At 32.0% G+C, this 14,168-nt stretch overlaps 3 protein-coding genes across 3 annotated transcripts; 2 read left to right on the top strand and 1 right to left on the bottom strand.

Annotated features, from left to right (window-relative positions):
* Positions 1-928: 928 nt before the first annotated feature.
* OCT59_014249 (uncharacterized protein) lies at positions 929-1,942 on the bottom strand (the record flags this gene model as incomplete). Its single annotated transcript, XM_025311736.2, has 2 exons — positions 929-1,588; positions 1,730-1,942. The coding sequence occupies 2 exons, from the start codon at positions 1,940-1,942 to the stop codon at positions 929-931; spliced, it is 873 nt and encodes a 290-aa protein (XP_025168750.2).
* A 4,913-nt stretch (positions 1,943-6,855) lies between these two features.
* Positions 6,856-7,559, top strand: OCT59_014250 (uncharacterized protein; the record flags this gene model as incomplete). Its single annotated transcript, XM_066149883.1, has 3 exons — positions 6,856-6,892; positions 6,945-7,172; positions 7,243-7,559. 3 exons carry the CDS (start codon positions 6,856-6,858, stop codon positions 7,557-7,559), a joined length of 582 nt encoding a protein of 193 aa, XP_066002113.1.
* Positions 7,560-7,714: 155 nt separating this feature from the next.
* OCT59_014251 (uncharacterized protein) lies at positions 7,715-8,710 on the top strand (the record flags this gene model as incomplete). The annotated part of the gene is made up of 3 exons (XM_066149884.1): positions 7,715-7,975; positions 8,052-8,249; positions 8,429-8,710. 3 exons carry the CDS (start codon positions 7,715-7,717, stop codon positions 8,708-8,710), a joined length of 741 nt encoding a protein of 246 aa, XP_066002114.1.
* Between the last annotated feature and the right edge of the window lie 5,458 nt (positions 8,711-14,168).

A 14,168-nucleotide genomic window follows, 5' to 3' on the forward strand; every position in this document is an offset into this window, starting at 1 on the left:
GCTATACCTTCTATTACTTCAAGTTTTGGGAAACATGAAAATCCAAAAAAGGAAATTTATTTACCAATCACTTAATTCCGGCCAAAGTTATATCACGTAAATTGAGGCGCAGCTATGCAAAAATAAAAAAAAGGAAATTATTATGATGATCACTTAACTCTGGCTGGAATTACCATATTAGTATAAATACACAATCATAATTTGTTAAAATTGTATAGTAATTTTTTATCATTAAAAATCAGTAAATAACTAATATTCGATAATCTTTTTTTAAAACCTTTTTTAAATGCATTTGAAACATCTAACTACTTTTTTCTAAAAAGTTTTTAAAATTTGTTTAAAACTTCTAAACTTCTAACCAAATTTTTCTTAAGGGTGAATTTATTCCTCACCCCAGGTGAGACTAATTATTCCTCACCCTGTCATGTGATATATATAATTATTATAATATACAAATAAAATTAAATAAAAACATTAATTGTAAAAGCAAATAATTTTATTTATCTTAAAGACGCAGGTTCAATTCCTGCACTGTGCCTTTTAATTTTTTATTTTATTATTTGTGACATACATGCTATTTGCCATTCGTGTTTACGTTATTCCATTTGTATTATATGATATTTCGTGATGCTTTGCATGATGCTTTGCATGGTGATCACATGTCAAATGACCAAAAACAGGCAAAAAAAATGGCTAGAATTGCATAAACTATTCGCAAATTTATATGAACTATTTACAAATAGTATAGGTTAATTCGCAAATAGCCAAAAACAGCTAAAAATAGCCAAGAATAGCCACTGCTTTTCACGCCATTTTTTTTGCCGATTTTTAGCATTTCGACTTGTGGATGCTAAAATCTTTAATCTAGATATTCGTGTAAGTCATAATGCTAACAGTACAGAACATTTATCTTACAAATACAATAATTTCAAGAGTTAAAAATCACTTTATTGTTGTACATAAAATGACTACTTTGAAGGACAAGTGCTACGATAATGTCCATTTCCTCCACATAAACCACACTTGCGGCCCCATCAGTTGCTTCACTTTTACTTTTACTTTTCAATTCAGTGGATGATTTAAAATGTTTTCCAGGTGGTCTTCCTTTTGGTTGATGTTTTAATGGATCTAAAACTTGATTAAATTCAATTAGTACTCCATTTGGCCTACAAATAACTTGATTGTCATTTTCTGCTAATCGATTTGCTAAAGCTCTTTGTTGCTTAACTGATTCCGCCTGAATGTATTGAGCTTTTTTCCTTTCATTATACTCCTTTATAAGTTTGATTAATTCTTCATCATTATTACAAATTGCAAACTGAATGGCTTTTTTTGCTTCATCCATTAAAATGCCATATTTCAGTTGTTTTCGTGTTATTTGTTTGGAGTATTCTTCTGAAAAATCATTTATAGTATACTTTCTGGTAAATTCAAAGGTGCTACTATGATTAAAATTTCCGTTGCCTATAACCTTTTCATTAAAATAACCCTCACTTGAACTAATATATTCATCTTTATACCAACGGCAAGGTATCAATGTTAGATGAAAACGTGCTTTAGATGATTCAACAAATACTTTAAAAAAATGCTGACACACAATACCATGAGTGATGAGCATAAAACAAGTACATAAATGCTCACCAGTACTAAGAAGAATCACGAATTGGTAGGTCTTTGGATAATTATATCTAGAAATCTTTCATATCTCAATGATATTATCAATATTAACCATTGCTATTAGCGATTGCAAGTCCAGTTCCCTATTTTCATCTATTTCAGCAAAAGTTTCAGCAGAGTCTTCTCCATCAAAGATTGGCTCAAATGAATCATCATCCAATGTTGGAGCTTCTGCAATTGATACTTGACGCATAAAATAACACACAGATTGGCACATCTGTTTATAATGTGCATCATGAATAGGCTGAGTAAGATACTTCTTCATAATGCTATCAATGCCACTAAAAAACGTTTGAATGATAAGTGGCTGTGTATATTGTAATGTTGAAGTTTTCCAAATAGAATAACGCGTATTAATAGATTCAAATTCAAGCCGATTCTCAATAGCTTCCTAAACTTGCAAGAGAGAAAAGCTTGACTGTATAGCTTTTTTAATTAATGCATTTTCTGATTCAACACGCTGTGTAGATTGTGTTCCTGCTGTAAAATGACATAATGTAAAGCATTTTACCCAGGTATGCTTTCGATTTAATAGTACTGTAGATATATATCTTTCTCCTGCAGCATATTTTTCAACTAGATTTTGAGATCTTTACTCAAATACTTTTTCACAGTGGGAACGTTGAACTGCCCTAAAATCTTTAAGAAATTCTTGATAAAGTGACGAACCTAAACATGAACGAAGGTTTTTTGGAAGGTTCTGATAAAGATGAAATAGACATTGCATATGATAGGCACTAGTCGAAATAAGGCAAATCGGAAGTAAGGCAAATCGGCCAAATTTCGGCCAAATTTCGGATAAATTTCGGATATGATCGATAATCGGCTGACATTCGGCATAGCTGATTTGCGGTGCAAAATTCCGATTTCGGATATGATCGATAATCGGCTGCATATCAGATGACATTCGGCATAGCTGATTTGCGGTGCAAATTCCGATATTTGTTTCAAATTCCGATGTTTGCGCATTATAATATTTCGACATTCCGATAATTATATTATATGTAAATTTGACATTTAATAATTCCGATATTTGTATTGTATTGTTTTAACATTTAATAAATTTCGATATTTGTATTATTTGAAATTTGTATTATTTTGAAATTTAATAAATTCCGATATTTGTATTATTTGAAATTTGTATATTTTGAAATTTAATAAATTCCGATATTTGTATTATTTGAAATTTGTATTATTTTGAAATTTAATAAATTCCGATATTTGTATTATTTGAAATTATATGTCATTTCATCAAAATAAAGTTCGAAAAAGATACTAATTTCAGCGAATATGAAATTTTCTATTGACTGGATTTACCGCTAAATAGACGTTTGAACTTCTCCTGCCTGAAATTCGGTATTTCGTTGGTATAAATCGGCCAAGAATATGATGAACTGGAATAATACAGTCGCGGGATTCTGGGTAAAACTCGGTACCCCATAATTCAACATTGCATATTTCGTCATCTCTAACTCTGAAATGATACCGAATATTTGATGATTCTGCAGGTTTATACCAGCGAATAAATGCTAGATTATGTTCGGATAACCCATCCGGCAAATTAACGGCATGTGTAAAAAAGTATTGGACTTGTCCAGGATAGCAATCGATATCACCACTTTCTGTCATAAATTTTGCCAAGATAAATGAGCTTTTTACATGACGTGATGATATCGAAGAGCCGAATATTTCAGAACCAATTCGGCACCTTCCAAATTGATTCATTTTAACTTGAACTATTATCGAATCTTCTGCACCCTCTCCAAATGGTTTCCGAAATTCCATCGTTTCGTAGCTCGCCATGTAGTATTCAACTATTAAGTCAAGCATATCACTTGACATTACAATATCGTTAAATACTGGTCTGAGCATTTCGCCCGGAAATGCTTCTTTTCCTGTGGTGGTCGATTCATGAATGTTTCTTGAAGTCAACCAAAATCGCCTCATTTCATCAGCAGAAAATTGGTCGGCTTCTGATAGAGAGCCAACAGATGGTCTATTACTAATCAAATCTAGGCCCTTTGATTCCACGCCGGAATTAATGATATTACTGATTTAATTATCAAACATCAGGCGGCGCATAATTTCCGGTTCAATTTTCCTTCTGCTATTCGGAAAAGAGCCTAAATTTATTTTAAACAAAAGTTGATAAAAATGCATTATTTTAGAAAGTAACAAGAATATTTAAAATATTATACCTAGCATGCCATTCATGCGCTCAAAGGAAAAACACCAGAATGTATATAAAGGTCCGTAGTCGAGTGAGCATTCACATAAGTGAAGTGATAAATGTAAATTCGGTGTGATTTTATCATGACCGTAATTTTCTTCTATCAACTTCACTAGGTTAATTAGCCTCTGATGCGCCTCTCTCATGAAATCGACTTCTACAATTCGACTTACTGAAATTGAACAAATTCTCACAAAATTCACGAGAATCTTCCGGTCATTCTCAGAAAGATGTTCCCAGAGAGAGACTGTTGCATATATTGTAAAAAATATTCGCCATTGATCCGCAGTAAAATTTGAAAACCCATCTCCACAATCGACTTTTCCCGGGATTCGATCCAAGTCAGCTGGAACTTTAAATTCATCCATTTTTTTCTGAACTGTTTTCAAAATATGTGTTGTTAATACGCCATTTTCGATCCAAAGTCTTCTTACAATCCATTTTGCGATGCCCAGAAACAAGCAGTGCATCGGGTCGATTGTAATGAACCGAATTGGATCGAAATATGGTAGACGCAATAATTCGGACCATCTAACTCCAGTTTGCTTTACAAATCGCTTTCTTGCTGCGTCCGAATTACAGCGTCTCCATCCTATAGCATCTTGACGATGTTGAGCCGAATCACGGCAAGTAAACCATTCGTCCATTTCATTTATCCCAGCGAAATTATGCTGCCGATTTTCATAATTCGCCTTCTTTTCGCATCTATGACACGACACCAAAGCGAAAATATGTCCGCAAATTTTTCTTGCAGCCGGTATGTCACATGAAACAAGAATCAGAGCTGCGCGAATTCTTTTCCCTTCTTGACATTCATACGTTTTATTTAATGTCACTCCTTCCCAAAGTGACTTCAACTCATCAATGATTGGCGCCAGATAGTGGTTAATCTTATGTAAACTTACTTCATCTGGGCCGGGTAATAAGCGAATCAAGATATTATTGCGCTTGAATCTGACATCCCTCGGAAGGTTACCGATTGCAGCGTATATTACTCCGGTGCTGTGGATTGTGCCGTCGAAGGGTTGAAACCAATCCAAATTCAAAATCAATCCGAGGTGCGAATCAGCAACATCAGATCGGAAAAAATTATTCGAACTTTCATCTGTCGTTTCTTTAAAAGTTTTCCAAACTTCACCATCGTATATATCAGTTAGGATATTATCGAAAGTTGGACGATTTATCCAATGCCTTAGAGAATTTTCAAAGTTAGGTTGACGATACATTGCTTCCAATTGCTGCTTAATACTCACAAACGGAAATAATAATTCAGGTTTGATTGAAATTTGGTTATTTAACAATGTTGTTTTCTGTGCCAAAGGTGTTTGGCACAACCTTAATCTTCGAGTTGTCGAATTAGGAAATTCGACATGGCAACACTTCATGATGGCAGGTTGCTCATTTTGGAGAAAACTTTTTATTTCCTGTTTGTTGTATAATTTGTGGCATTTGGAACACGCCACAAAACTATGAAACCGGTCTTCAAGATTAAGGGCTTTTCTTGCTAGATATAAAGTGTCAGGAAATGTGTCAAAATCAGGACTACCGATTTCTGTTAGAACAAGCTTCAAGAATTTTATCAATGATTCTGTAGCTGTTTCTGGTAAGTTAAACCTGGTTCAGAAGCTCATGATCCATAATAATATCCATAAGAACCGATTATTTATTGATTGTTCAGTATCAGAATCTTGAAATGGTTCGAAAGGTGGACATGAATAATCTTCAAAAATTTCGTGGTATTCGTCATCATTGGATGGTTCATTATCGGATGATTCATTTCTATCATCGATATTTGCATCTTCCTCCGTAGTATATTCAGAAGATTCAGAAGATTTATCATCTACTGTATCTCCTAATTCAGCAATTATAACCGGTCGAACATATTTTCTTGATCGTTGTCTACTAGGCAATTCAGCTTCTGATTCTCTCATTCGTGGTTCATCTGATATTGAGGCACTTTCGTATGGTTCATCAGCTTCCGATTCTCTCATTCGTGGTTCATCTGATATTGAGCGACTTTCGTATGGTTCGTCACTAGGCAATTCAGCTTCATCAGGTAGATGTACTTCTGTTCTTTCTGAATCATCATCCTCTGAATCTTGGTTAATTTCATGGATAGTTTTCGTACGAGGATCTACTAATTGTCCATTACATTCAGAACAATTACATGCAACTAACCTTCCAATACGTGATGATGTAGGATAAGATTGATTTGAAGATTCTTCGTCAATTATATTTGACACTGATCTGGTTCTTTGTATACGTGATGAAGGTATGGCATGAGGTCTAGAATCTGATTCTTCATTGAGTATACTTGATAATGATCTTTTTCTCGTCATTTTTGTGAACGTTTTTCGAAATAAAGTTAATTGTTAATAATATATCAATAATATCAATATAATTCGTTTAAAATACTTAAATTAGAATAAATTTTATTAAAATCATCAACTGCGTCGATGTAATACTAAATTTATTAAAATCATCAATCTACACTTAAATTATAAATATAAATCATTCGATTAATAATATTGATAATAAAATAGACTATTCGATCGATCAGTATGATGGCGAAAGTTTCTTAAAGTTTAATTTTTTAAACAACTTCATTTTTTCTCACCAACCTTTTTCTTTTTAGAGTTTAATCTTTTTAGAGTTTAATTGTCGATATAATACTTAAATTATATTAAATTTATTAAAATCATCAACTATCACTTAAATTATAAATATTACATGATGTCGATTTGCGTTCAAATCGTTCGATTAATAATATTAATAATAAAATAGACTATTCGATCAGTATGATGGCGAAAGTTTCTTAAAGTTTAATTTTTTAAATAAAACTTCATTTTTTCTCACCTTTTCTTTTTAGAGTTTTAACGTCTAATACTCTTCGCAACCAAAAAAAAAATAAAAAAATAATGAGCCAAAATTCGCAACCAAAAAAAATAATGATCCAAAATAGAAAAAATAAAAATACTGAAAAAGGTTTGGCTAGTGATAATCGAAATAAAACGATTACTAACAAAATCAATAAAAGTTCGTCCAATATCCAACAAGCTGTTGAAGCGGAACTGCCACTCCAATTCCGGGCATGAGCAAGCTCAAACTACTAACATCAATAAAAATTCGTCCAATACTCAACCACCATCTGCTGCGCCAAGTCATGAACGAGTCCAAAGTGTAAAAGAGAGATATAAAAATCTTCGGCTTCCGGTCAGATATCAAACTAATGAACCTACCCGCGATGATAATGATGCATCAACAGGTCTGTATCGTGTATATATCGTCAGTTAGATTTAGTATTTTTTTTTTGTTGATTTTACATTTTTATACAGAGAATCGGAGGTTATCTCAAGAAGTATCCGATTTGCGTGCGAAGTGTTTACAGTTAGAACGACGAAATAATGAATTAACCAAACATACAGCTGTCGTTGCCACTGAAATAGCTCGCTTACGAGAAGATAACGAATTTCTTGCTGGTGTTAACGCAGAATTCGGTTCTGAAAATGACGACTTGAAAGAAGAGGTTAACGAATTAAAAACGAAACTCGAACAATACCAGATACGATCATCATCTGAAAGCCTTGATTTTATTGATGTTCCAGAAGAACGGTTAGCAAAACGGTTCAAATCGGATGGGTCAAAAAAGTAAAGAAGACGGTACACTACGCCGAAAATCAACCAAAAGAAGAACAAGAAGAACAACGTGAAAAGGAGGCGAGGGTTTGTAATTTTGTAATTTTAGGCAGAATTGTACAGTCTTTATACTTTTATACTAATTGTTCCGATTTAAAGATTGAAATGAAAATGATCCTCAAAACTATTAAACCTAATGACAATTTGGATGATAACGAAACGTTTAATAGTCCAAAAAATGTTGAAATTCGCAGTAGATTAATTCCCGAACTTCGAAGGGCGATGTTTCCGAATTATAAACCTTCAGTAGCACAATTGACGAACTGGTTAAGCGCCCTCTATAAGTCGCGAAGATCACAAACACAACTGAAAAAAAGTGGAAAAAGCGACGAGGACAGTCGCAGAGTTCACAACAACAGTCGCGTAGAAAATGTAAAATTGTCGAATTTTTTCCTTTATCATCATGTTAATGATTTATGCTAATTTTCTTATATATTTATCATTTAAGAAAAAATTGCGTCGAATTAAGGCTGCAAAGGATCTTTATAGGAAAAGTGACGAAAGAATAATTGGTTATGAAAAACGCCAATTATTAAAAATGTTGGCAAATCGATCTTACCACTCGCCGGAAATCAGTGAGTCAGATGAAGAGAATCCAGATAAGATGATCGTATGCGTCTATGATTATTCTTGGCGATCACAAGAGGTTTATACTTCGATATTTATTATACTTCGATATTTATTATACTTCGATATTTATTATACTTCGATATTTATACTTCGATATTTATACTTCGATATTTATACTTCGATATTTATACTTCGATATATCACTCTTGTTCCTTTCTTTATTTTGTATTTATTTTATTATATTATCTTTTTTAGCTAAAAAATTTACTTCGAAAAGTCATCGACTCACATTCGGCAGATATTCAAACGGCAAAATTACAACGACCTCGCCAGTATGATGATGAAGTTCAACACTTCGACCGAATGCACCCTGAAGATGCTCCACAATGGTCATATGTCGAGCAAGAGGATTTTATATATGATACGAAAATCGATAGTAGAAGTGGTTTTGACGAAGATGAAGACTATGGTGAAGAAACGGAAGAGGTGTTAATCGATAGTCAAAAAAGTGGAGCCGGTGATGATTTAGCTGAATGAAGCGGGACTATCGATTACATTTATTTTAAATTTTTTTTTTCATGTATTATTCGTAAATATTTCTGATAATTAATATATAACGATAATAAATTTAAATCGAATTTTCTATATATAATAATTTTCCGAATTTAGTATGATTTAGTTCTGATTTATGTCCGATTTAAGTTTCGAAGTACATCTGATTGACTGTCCGAATTTAGTATGATTTAGTTCTGATTTATGTCCGATTTAAGTTCCGAAGTACATCTGATTGACTGTCCGAATTTAGTATGATTTAGTTCTGATTTATGTCCGATTTAAGTTCCGAAGTACATCTGATTGGCAGTCAATCGGATAACAATCGGAATATATTTTTTTTGTAAAAATCGGACATATTTCAGCCGTAATTTGACCTAAAATCGGATATCCGATTTTTAGCCGATTTGCCTTATTTCGACTAGTGAAGCTTCAGGAAATACTGTGGAAACAGCTGCAATCATCGCGGGATCTCCATCAGTAACAAATATTAATGGAGAAATTTCACATGCTTCAAGACAGCATCGAAGTAGCCATTTGTACGATTTCTGTCTTTCGTCTTGCAAGAACGCCTGAGCAGCTAATTTACTCTTATTGTAGTTATCGATTAAAATGAAAAGACTTAATGGATAATTATACTTGTTGGTCTTTGCGGTATTATCATAAATAATGATATCATAAAACTTGATCCATCTTTCGCGTTGCTCTGGTGACATCCAGAAAATACCGATCAGACGATTACTTGTATCATCTAATAATGGCTTTACAAATCACGCAGGATTATTAGCTTGTAGATCAAAAAGCTTCAATAATAAAGAAGCTGCATCACCCAGGCTTATTCCATTTTCCCGTTTAATCTTTTGGATAGCATTTCCAAAATCTTGAGTAAGGAATACGCGGTCAGGATACTTAGGTTGCAAAAGATTTCTAACCATTGACGCGTTACATCTACCATGTATAACATAAAACTCAATTTGATCCATTATTTCTTCAGGAAAAGTTCTATAAGTAAGAGCAAATTGCAAAGTTTCAGTAGAAATTTCGTGATTGTGCTCAGAATGAAATTGTGTTACAGTTACTATTGATGAATTTGACGGTCGCATTATATTTATCTGCCACTTACACCCTTGCTTCTTGCTTCCCTTCATCGTCATTTTATCTGATGTTGGCCTTGAAAGTTTTTGAGTATACCTTCCTCCTAAATTACACTTAAGTACCTTCTTTCTACAAGTACCATCCAAAAACTTTTCACTTTTATGCTTAAAAACGGCAAAATTATTCTGAAGAGCGAATTGTTCTATATAGTGAACTGCTATTGTCATAGAATAAAAGCTAGTTCCCACCTTAAGCTTGATCAGGGTGTTAATTAAAGGTAAACTTCATACGCAATCTTTAAAATTAGAACTTAAAATATTTTCAGCAAATGGCGTAGTACTTTCGTTATCTTTATTATTATCATAATTATCATGATTGGAGGGTTCAACGGATGGTATAACCTCAGAAATCATGATTAGAGAGCATAAAAGTAAAAAAAACACGACGTGAATACGACTTTACTAACTGTGTGAATACAAAGAAAACGCGTTATACATGTTATATCTGCTGCATCAATGACCTGCGATACATGCAGCATGATGCTATAAATAAAAAAAAAATTAAAGCCTGGCGCAGGAATTGAACCCGCGTTCTCTAGGGTAAAATTTTTATTTATTTATAAATAGTAAGGAGCGCGTTTTAACCAATTAAATTATTTATAATAATTATATTAATATAATATTATCATGTGACTGGGTGAGAAATCACCCGGGTGAGAAATAAATTTTCTCTTTTCTTAAAAGGTTTTAAAATTTAATTATAATATTATAATATCATCAGCAAGTTTGAAAAGCGTTGATTCACACCAGTATACGCGTTGATCAACACCAGCTAGTTGTTCAACATGATTAACAATATTAATCAACACTCATATATTGGAGTATATCAGCGCATAATGTTAATATACGCATCATTCAACTCTAATTTGTAGTGCAACACATTATGCATTGTTGTTCAACGCACTGTATATTAACGCATATATATGATTACATGCATGTGTATATTTTAATTAAATTATATTTATTTATTTATTTTTACTCACCTTAGGAACCAAACCGGTTACCTCAACTTACAATATCATATCTCACGATCTAACCACTGTACTATTTAATTTAAGTATAATATACATTTATTAAAATTAGTATTTAAAAAAAAATCATTTCGGCAATACTATAATGGCCGTACTCTATATCACATGTATCACGTGATACTGGATTACCGCTGCGGACTGCGGTATAGCAAAAAAAGAAATTAAGCTTTTTTTAGCAAAGCTTAATTTTTTTTTGCTTTTCTTTGTTCTCACCTTCCCTTTCGTTTTCCCATTACCCCTTCGTTCTTCCCTTCGTTCTCCCCTTCCCTTTCATTTTCCCATTACCTTTTATTTCTCCTCTTCCCTTTCGTTTCGTTCTTTTCCCTTTCGTTCTCCCCTTTCTCCCCTTTCCTTTATAAAAGTTTTATCCGTTATTTCTATAAAAACTCCGTAAAAATGAGCCTTCACGGATCCATTCACAGAAAATGTAATAAGTGGATAAATTCCGTAATATAAGGTCATTAATTCCGGAGATATGAGCCTTTTACGGAAAAAAGTTTGGTGAGTTTCGCAACGAAACGTTGCGAAACTATTTATTCATTTTTTAACGAAACGTTTTTTAACGTTTCGAAATATTTTTTTTAAAAATTCTTTTAATTGGAACGTTGGCTAATGTTCTGATTATTTTTTTTATTTCATTTTTAATCAGAACGTTGAAAAACGTTCTGAAATATTATTTTTTTTTTAAATTCTTTTAATCGGAACGTTAGCTAACGTTCCGATTAATTTTTTTACTTCATTTTTAATCGGAACGTTGAAAAGCTCGTTAAATGTTGTTTTTTAAAAAATTCTTTGAATCGGACGTTGGCTAATGTTCGATTTTTCGATTAAAAATATTTTCAAAACGCGTTTTTAACGTTCGAAATATTTTTTCATTTTTTAATCGAACGTTGGCTATTAACGTTCCAATTTTTTTATTAAAAATATTTTCAAAGCGTTTTTAAGCGTTTCAAATATTTGTTTTATTTTTTTAATCGGAACGTTATCTAAGCGTTCCGAAATATTTGTTTTTTCATTTTTTTAATCGAACGCCATTAATGCTCCGATTTTTCATTAAAATTATTTTCAAACGCGTTTTTAACGCGTTTGAAATATTTGTTTTATTTTTTTTAATCGGAAGCGTTAGTTAACGTTCGATTTTTCATTTTTAACGAAACATTTTTTAACGTTTGAAAATATTTTTTTCTTTTTTTTAATCGGAAGCGTTTTTTAATGTTCGAAACAATTTTTTTAAATTTTTTTAATCGGAACGCATTGGCGTTCCGATTATTTTTTTATTTTACTTTTTTAAGAAACGTTGAAAACCGTTTTATTTATTCTTTTTTTTAACTTCTTTAATCGGAACGTTGTCTAACGTTCCGATTTTTTTATTTTTCATTTTTTTTAACGAAACGTTTTTAACGTTTCGAAAATACATTTTTTTTTATTTTTCTTAATCGAAACGTTGGCTAACGTTCCGATTTTTTTTGTATTTCATTTTTAACGAAACATTTTTTAACGTTTCAAAACTTTTTTTTTGATTTTTTCTTTAATCGGAACGTTGGCTAACGTTCCGATTTTTTTATTACATTTTTTAACGAAACGCTTATTAACGTTTCGTAATTTTTTTTCATTTTTTTTCCTTTCTTCTTTTAGGTCAGCGGGTGGGCTTCCGAGTTCCGAAGAACGGAAAACCAAGATTCGTAAGATAAGTACGAATCTTGGTTTAATTTTTTTTTCTTTTTTTTTTAATATTATTAATGAACGGTTACTAATAACCGTTCTTTTCTTTTTTTAGGTTTCGGGCGGCTTTCTGGTTCCGAAGAACGGAAAAGAACCAAGATTCGTAAGTATATACGAATCTTGGTTTTGTTTTTTTTTTGTTTTTTTTTTAAAAAAATATTATGAACGGTTACTAATAACCGTTCTTTACTTCTATTTTTTAGGTTTTGGGCGGCTTCCTAGTTCCGAAGAACGGAAAAGAACCAAGATTCGTAAGTATATACGAATCTTGGTTTTGTTTTTTTTATTTTTTTTTTTTAATATTATGAACAGTTACTAATAACCGTTCCTTTCTTTTTTATAGGTTCGGGTGGACTTCGGACAAACGGGAAAACCAAGATTTGTAAGTACGAGTACGAATTTTGGTTTTTGTTTTTTTTTTAATATTTTGGAACGGTTTACTAACCGTTCCTTTCTTTTTTCTTTTATAGGTTCGGGCGGGCTTCCCAAGAATGGAAAAACCCAAAGATTCGTAAGAATCTTTATTTTTTTCTTTCTTTGTTTATTATTATGAACGGTTTACTAACCGTTCTTTCTTTTTCTTTTATAGGTTCGGGTGGGCTTCCCAAGAACGGAAAACCCAAAGATTCGTAAGGTATGGTACGAATCTTAACTTTTTTTTTATTTTTTTATTATTAAGAACGGTTAACTAACCGTTCTTGTATTTTTTTTTATAGGTTCGGGTGGGCTTCCGAAGAACGGAAAACCCAAAAAATCAGTAAGTTTTGAATAAAACACGTTTTTTATTTTTATTTTTTTTATTTTTTTTAATTTTCTCTTTTCTTTTTGTAGGTATCGATTCTTTCGGCTTTGGGACTTGGATATGCCGATATGGTAAGTTTCGATATTCGAAACTTACATTTTTTTTAATTATTTTTTTTAATTTTATTCTTTAAGAAACGTTCTAACTGAACGTTTCTCTTTTTTTTGTAGGCCTAGATTTTCTTTTCGGCGCTCTGGATTTTTCTTTTGTAGGTCAGCTTGATGGTTATTTCGACCCTTGAGCGAATGAATAATGGAAGATAATTCCTCAATCCTCAATGTGAATATTAAACCACTTGATGTTGTTAAGACACATACGACGAGATTTGGTTTTGATTTTTATCAGTGAAGGAGCATAATATTAATATAATTATCGAGGGAAAGTTCATATTTCCACCTTGTTATGGTTGTGTCACCAGGGGCGCTATGTCAACGGAATTTTAGTACGTTGATCGCTTAAAAATCCGTGGCAATCCAATTATAACAAGAGGATGAATTTTTACAATTTTACATGATTAGATATTGTATTTGTATTGTACTGTATTCTATAAATAAATTTACAATGTTTTACAATTTAAAAATTTTAAAATATACACGTTAATAATATACAATAATATATATGTTAATAAATTACTAATACTACAATTAAAGTTAACTATCATACGATGACTAAAAAATACCATTGCTACCGTTGCTATACGTGTTTTTAATATCAATATACGCGTTTTTATACAT

This window comes from Rhizophagus irregularis, chromosome 22 (assembly GCF_026210795.1).
Source record: "Rhizophagus irregularis chromosome 22, complete sequence".
In the NCBI taxonomy this organism is placed as follows: domain Eukaryota; kingdom Fungi; phylum Glomeromycota; class Glomeromycetes; order Glomerales; family Glomeraceae; genus Rhizophagus; species Rhizophagus irregularis.